At 59.5% G+C, this 6,843-nt stretch overlaps 1 protein-coding gene across 1 annotated transcript in view; it reads left to right on the forward strand.

The window, feature by feature from the left end:
• TECTA (tectorin alpha) overlaps positions 1–6,525 on the forward strand; it is a 23,590-nt gene extending 17,065 nt beyond the window's left edge. Inside the window, exons 14-24 of the mRNA XM_010141031.1 lie at positions 438–821; positions 1,466–1,752; positions 1,856–2,136; positions 2,281–2,391; positions 2,632–2,834; positions 3,505–3,668; positions 3,794–4,042; positions 4,594–4,756; positions 5,059–5,146; positions 5,782–5,898; positions 6,431–6,525. Coding sequence (XP_010139333.1) covers positions 438–821; positions 1,466–1,752; positions 1,856–2,136; positions 2,281–2,391; positions 2,632–2,834; positions 3,505–3,668; positions 3,794–4,042; positions 4,594–4,756; positions 5,059–5,146; positions 5,782–5,898; positions 6,431–6,525 — 2,142 coding nt within the window. The remainder of the gene's footprint in view (positions 1–437; positions 822–1,465; positions 1,753–1,855; positions 2,137–2,280; positions 2,392–2,631; positions 2,835–3,504; positions 3,669–3,793; positions 4,043–4,593; positions 4,757–5,058; positions 5,147–5,781; positions 5,899–6,430) is intronic.
• The last annotated feature ends 318 nt before the right edge of the window (positions 6,526–6,843 follow it).

A 6,843-nucleotide genomic window follows, 5' to 3' on the forward strand; every position in this document is an offset into this window, starting at 1 on the left:
GCAGGGTGATGTGCTGGTGGCGTTACTCGTGGTATAGTGGATTGTATTTTGTGTTGGTGAAACTGCTTTGCCTAAGGTGTCTTTGCCGAGCCCTGTGCCCATAAGAAGCCAGTACTGGTGTGCTCTCATGGGACCCGAGCGGAAGGGTGGGTGGTATTTAGGCTGCTGTGCTTTCTGCGTGTGTATGAGGGAGGAGCGGGGTTGCAGTGGCAGAGGTGGGTGGGTGCCTGTGGGGGGAGTGGAGGGTGCCCGTGGGATCGTAGAGATGTTGCAAGGTAGGTGCAAGCTGCCAGCATGTTCTTTGCGCCTTGACCTTTGTCCTTGTTATCTGCTCCTGCTCGCCATGCAGCAGAGGGGCGTAAACCTTGGCACAAGCATCCGCAGAGGGTAGGCAGGGGTCACCAGCCCTGCCTGCCAGTGATGGGTCCCTCTTTCAGCCCAAGCAGCTCTTCTGGAACGGGGACTGCACCCGCCGGTGCCGCTGCTTTCGGCGCAACCTCATCCAGTGCGACCCACGGCACTGCAAGTCAGACGAGGAGTGCGCCCTGCGCAATGGTGTCCGTGGCTGCTTCAGCACCAGGAGCTCCTTCTGCATGGCAGCAGGTGGCGGCGTCTTCCGCACCTTCGATGGGGCCTTCCTCCGCTTTCCTGCCAACTGTGCCTTTGTCCTCTCCACCATCTGCCAGAAACTGCCCGACTTCTCCTTCCAGCTTATCATCAACTTTGACAAGTGGTCCTCACCTAACCTCACAATCATCTCCCCTGTGTACTTCTACATCAATGAGGAGCAGATCCTCATCAGTGACAGGAATACTGTCAAGGTAGGGTCTCATCAGGGGTGCCTGCCCCCCTGGAGCAGAGCCGCTGGCCGGGTGGCAGTGGACTGGTTCCCAAGCTGAGGAGGATGGCACGTGGGGCTCCGCAAAGGCTCCGGAGGGTTCTGTCTGTGGCTTTGCATCCGAGTTGAGGCAGGTCTGTGGGTGAAGGATGTGGCTGTCATCTTGTCAGGGTTTGCGAAGGGATGCCAGCTGGAACAAAAAGGCCGGACCATCCGCAGCCTGGGCGCTGGTAGTCGCCTCTCAGTGGTGTGGGCAAAGCTGTCCTTTTGAGTGGAAGAGTATGGAGGGCTGGCTGTGGCGGCAGTGCCGCTCAGTCTTTGAAGGACATTGGCTTGTGGCCTTTCCTGGTGAGCGATGAGGCCCACGCTAGAGCCTCTGCACAGCATTAGGGTTCCCATCGCTGCGCAGCCTCGTGCGAGTGTTTAGGGAGGTGGTGCGCTCAGAGTGATCCATCAGGCTGGAAGGAGGAGGAGGATGACCTGCCAGTCCCTACCAAAGACAAGGTGGTGTGTTTTCATGGCTAGGATAGTGGGAAAGGTGTAGAGCTGTTTACAGGCAGCTCATGCCTGCACCCACAGGTGGAGGGGACAGAAGGGCCATCAGCCTCATGTTCTCTCCCACTCCAGGTGAATGGCAGCCACGTGAGCCTCCCCTTTGTCACGGGGCTTTCCACAAAGATCTTCAGCCAGGAGGGCTTCCTGATCATTGACTCCAGCCCTGACATCCAGATCCGCTACAACGGCTTCAATGTCATCAAAATTACCATTGGGGAGCGGCTGCAGAACAAGGTGTGCGGCCTCTGCGGCAACTTCAACGGCGACCGAGCGGACGACTACGCCACGCTGCGGGGGAAGCTGGCGGTCAGCAGCGTGGTACTGGCGCAGAGCTGGAAGACCAACGGCATGCAGAAGAGGTGAGCGGTCAGACGGCCCTTGCCCTCTGGGTGGGAGCGGGAGCAGGAGCGGGAGCAGGGCTGCCCACAACGAGAGCCCCCTCAACGTGGCTGGTGCCCACAGCTGCAACGAGCTGCAGTACTCGCAGTACGCTGCCTCCTGCGACAACGTCCAGATCCAGGAGCTGCAGAGTGACAGCTACTGCCTGAAGCTGACGGACATGAAAGGCTTCTTCCAGCCCTGCTATGGCCTCCTGGACCCCCTGCCCTTTTACGAGTCCTGCTTTCTGGATGGCTGCTACAACCACAAGAAGGTCCAGCTGTGCAGCTCGCTGGCCGCCTATGGCGAGGCCTGCCGCACCTTTGGCATCCTGGGCACCGAGTGGATCGAGAAGGAGAATTGCTGTAAGAAAGCCGGGGGCCATCTGGGTGGAGGGGAGTTGCGTTCCACCAGGAGCGCACCAGGAGGAGAGGGACCACTGGGGCAGGGGCGGCCTGTGGTGGTCAGAGGGTAAAGATCGTGATTGTGCTCCGTCTTGTGCTGTTTAGCAGGAGTGGTGGAAGATCCCTGCGTGGGCGCCGACTGCCCCAACCGTAGCTGCGAGCTGGACAACGGCGGGGAGCTGTGTGGCTGCATCGAGCCCCCACCCTACGGGAACAGTGAGTCCTCCGGTCCTGGACGCTGCAGGCGTGTGTTGAGCTTTGGTGGGACTTTGGGAGGGGAGGTGCCAAAGGCCAGGGCATCTCTGGCCTGGGAGCACTTTGAGCAGCAGGGAGGTCAGATGGGCAGGCTGTGCCACAGGAGATGCGCCTGGCCTCTTTCTGTGGGTGGGGAGGAGAGCCAGGCGGGCCTGTGGTGCCATTTGTGGTGATCTGAAGCTGTCTTGTCTGCTCCTCTAGCTACTCACGACATCATTGATGCGGAGGTGACCTGCAAAGCTGCCCAAATGGAGGTGTCCATTTCGAAGTGCAAGCTGTTCCAGCTGGGATTTGAGCGCGAGGGGGTGCGTGTCAACGACCGCCACTGCCCCGGCATCGAAGGGGAGGACTTCATCTCCTTCCAGATCAACAACACCAAAGGCAACTGTGGCAACGTGGTGCAGGTGAGCTGGGGCACAGGGCGCAAAGTGCTGGGAGCGGAGGCCAAGCTGTTCATCTTGGGTGTCTTCTCATTCATGTGAACTTGAGGGCAGAGGTGGCTGGGGGAGTGTGCCTTTGGGAGGTGGCTTGAGGGTCCTGGGACACACCTGTAGCTCCGACCGTTGATGGGGACTGCCTGTGCTTGGGCAGCATGCACAGTCTCCTGGGGTGGGGTTACTACTGCCTGGCATCCCAGTGCGGAGGATGCAGCAGGAGACAGAGGAACACCGGGGTGGCAGAGGAGAGCAGTCTGTGTATTCTGAGCTGTTATGTGCATGAGGAACATGTACATGGGAGGCATCAAGGCAGCATGGATGCATGCCAGCCAGGCAGTCCTCCTCCCTAGTGGCCAGGGTCGATGCTGAGGCCAGGGCAGGGGCACATGCCGGTGTGAGCAATGCTCAGGAGGCTTTTTCATGGGATGGGGGTCAGGGAAAACAGGCAGGTCTCTTAGAGTGAGGATGTTGGCCAGCGGTTCCTAGCCCTGCGGTACCATACCCTTTCTGGCCAGAAGTGGCAGAGGGACAACAGTGCCCTCAGTGTCATTCAGCTCATTTAAAGTCTGAGATGTTTGTTAGGAGCAGGGGAATGGAGACAAACAGTCTCAAGCGACACCCTGCATTCCTTCTGCAGTCCAACAGCACACACATAGTGTACAAGAACACAGTGTGGATCGAGAGCGCCAACAACACGGGCAACATCATCACCCGGGACCGGACCATCAACGTGGAGTTCTCCTGCGCCTACGAGCTGGACATCAAGATCTCTCTGGATTCAGTTGTGCGGCCAATGCTCAGGTAGGAGCATTGGGGTGAGCTGTGTGTCCTGTCCTGTTGCACGAGCATGAGTCTGAAGCAAGGCACTGAGTTAGGGGTTTGTAGCCTTTCCTCTATCCAAGCCGGTATTTTTTTATCCTCATTAGCGTGATTAACCTGACAGTGCCAACTCAGGAAGGGAGCTTCACAACCAAGATGGCCTTGTACAAGAACTCATCCTACAAGCACCCGTACCGGCAGGGCGAGGTGGTGCTCACCACCCGGGACGTGCTCTATGTGGGGGTCTTTGTCGTTGGGGCTGATTCCAACCACTTGATCCTGATGCTGAACAAGTGCTACGCGACCCCCTCGAGGGACAGCAATGATAAATTGCGCTACTTCATCATCGAGGGAGGGTGAGTGACTGTGGGCCAGGCAGCCCAGCATGCTCTGCTGGGGTTTTTGTGTCTGTCAGGAAGGGTGCTGAAGGGATGGCGACATCAACTGGAGTAGGGGACCTTTTGGTCCGTGAGATGTTTGGCTGAGATCTGGAGAGGGTGAGGAACAGGGTAGCTTGTGGTGTCAGTGCAGGAGTTAGTTTGCTTAGCGTGGAGGTGGCTGGATGCCCCACGTGTGACACAGTCCTGGCTGTGGAGAGGAGCTGCCTTCCTGATGTTACTGATGCTGTGGGTGTTGGGGCTTCTGTAGGGGGTGAGGGGGATGTGGATATGGCAGAGGCATCGTGGGAAGTGGGAATACAACAAAGTCAGAAGTGCCAGAGAGGTCATGCAGGGTGTCAGCAGCAGGGTGTGACGTGCCCCTGCAGAGGAGGCGGGTATGGAAGGATCTGAGCGCGCTGCCATGGGTCCCAGGGCAAGGGGCCTCACAAGGACAGAGGCAAGTAGCATCCCTCAAGGGAGGGTCCCAGTCATGGGAGGTCTGGACTGAGCTTTGGTGCTTTGCACAGGTGCCAAAACATGAAGGACAACACCATTGGCATAGAGGAGAACGGGGTGTCACTGACATGTCGCTTCCACGTCACTGTCTTCAAGTTTATCGGGGATTATGATGAAGTTCACCTCCACTGTGCCGTCTCGCTCTGCGATTCAGAGAAATACTCCTGCAAAATAGTAAGTGGGCAAGTGCCGAGGGACGGGTCGCTTGCTTTGCAGGGCTCCAGCAGAGCGCGGCGAGCCTGGTTGACCCGGCACCAGAGAGGTGGCTGGACACGTAGCCCCTGGGGTGAGGCCGGGAGGGTGATGTGTCCTTCTAGGTGCCGGGAGGAGACCCCCACCATGGGCAGGTCACCTCGGGACCCATGCTCCCTGAGCCTGGTTGCAGGGTCCCTTCAGGAGCCAGGCTGGCTGCAGGGGCATGGAGGGGGCCCCAGCAGGGGCTGAGGGTGATGGAGACGGCGTTTATCCCCGTGTAGAACTGCCCTCAGCACACAAGGATGGCCAGCGCCTTCGTCGAGGAGCCCAAGGAGCAGATCCTCTCGGTGGGGCCTATTAGGAGGAAGCGTAAGTGTGTGTGACCCCAGGGAAGGCTGCGGGGATTTGTCTGCTATCCGCGTCGAGCCCAGTGGCGTGCCGAGGACGGTGCCTGAGTGTGGCAGGATGCTGGGGCACTGGGGCAAAGGTGTGTGTGTCCTGTTGGGAGAGGTTGTCCGGGTGAGCAGGAGTTGGGAGAAGTGCAAGGGAGCGCTCAGGGGGTGTGCAGGTGCCGGTCGGATGGGTGCAGGCACGTGTCATGTCAGAGATCAGCGCTGCTCAGGGTTGTGTGTCCTAAAGGTCTGTGGAGATTGTGCGGGAGATGGCACAATGGCAGGGTGGGTGGCAGGAGCCCGGGGTCTGTGGGATGTTCTGGTTTTGGCCATCTGGCCCTGCACTGTGGATGCTCCTCTTTGTCATCCCAAAAGGCCCCTGGAGGGTTGTGAGCATCAGACTAGGTGCTGCTTTGGGGTCCTGGTGGATGACGGGAGCCTATTTGGGTCCTAGCGTTGTCCCCATGCCGTGTATGATGTGAGGGCAGGTGATGTGTGTGCTCTCACGGGCCCCATGTTGTAGCAGGGACTGTGGGCCTTGGGCCACCAAGGATCAGGGGCTTGAGGTCTGGAAGTATCACTTAGGTGTCTTCCTTTGCTCTTGGTGCCCAGGATCAGACTGGTGCGAGGACAACGGAGGCTGCGAGCAGATCTGCACAAGCCGGGTGGACGGTCCCCTGTGCAGCTGTGTGACGGGGACACTGCAGAAGGATGGCAAAAGCTGCAGGGGCAAGTACCGGGGTGGCACGGGAGGCGTCCCTGCACAGCAGGGAGCTTTCGCACCGAGCCGAGGGGCTGTAGGTGTGGGTGGTGTGGGCAAGGTGGCTGGAATGTGCCCCACATGTAGGCAGGGAGCTGGATGTACACTGTTCCCAGGGGACGCTGTTCCCGGCGGTGCCCGAGGGCTGTAGGCCGGTGACAGCTGACGTTGAGAAGCTGGCAGGCGAGCAGTTCCAAGGGTGGTGATGGTGTATAGCGTGGTGCGGGACAGCGGCAGGGTAGAGACCACGGGTAGCGTCTGGACGCCGTCTAAGGGCTTGTGGGAGGGGGGCACCCAGGAGGGTGCAGGATCCATGTGGTTTGTGGCATGCCTGGGGGGTTGGGGGAGGGGGGGGGAAAAACGAAGGGCTTGTGGGAGGGGGGCACCCAGGAGGGTGCGGGATCCATGTGGTTTGTGGCATGCCTGGGGTGTTGGGGAAGGGGGGAGTCTGTTGTGCATGTGCTGGGGCCCCAGCTCACATGGGTCTTGTTGTGTTGGCAGCCTCCAGCTCTTCAGGAGAGCACTGTGCCCGAGTGACCCTCCTGGTGGTGGCCCAGCTGTGGCTGCATGCAGCTCTGCAGGACCTGCCCTCGTAGGCACGGCTCTGCCGCCCAGCCAGGTACTGTTCTCGCGTCAGCCTGAGTCTTTGTAGGGTAGGAGACAGCACCCCCACAGCGGCCAAGCTGCCACCGACCCATCCTGCTGCGTGGAGGCAAGAGAGGGACTCAACCTGGAGAAAGACTGGGTGCAGACCTGGACGTGAAGGTGGCGTGTAGCAAACACGGCAGCAGCGACAGCAAGGCCGAGCTGGAAACCTGCCAGCATCGATGTGGGACTTGGGAATTTTTTTTGCAGATTTCTGGCATTGATGTGGGACTTTGGGCTTTTACTTGCAGCTTTTTCCCAGGCTTTCC

This window comes from Buceros rhinoceros, unplaced genomic scaffold (genome assembly GCF_000710305.1).
Source record: "Buceros rhinoceros silvestris isolate BGI_N320 unplaced genomic scaffold, ASM71030v1 scaffold10968, whole genome shotgun sequence".
NCBI lineage: Eukaryota > Metazoa > Chordata > Aves > Bucerotiformes > Bucerotidae > Buceros > Buceros rhinoceros.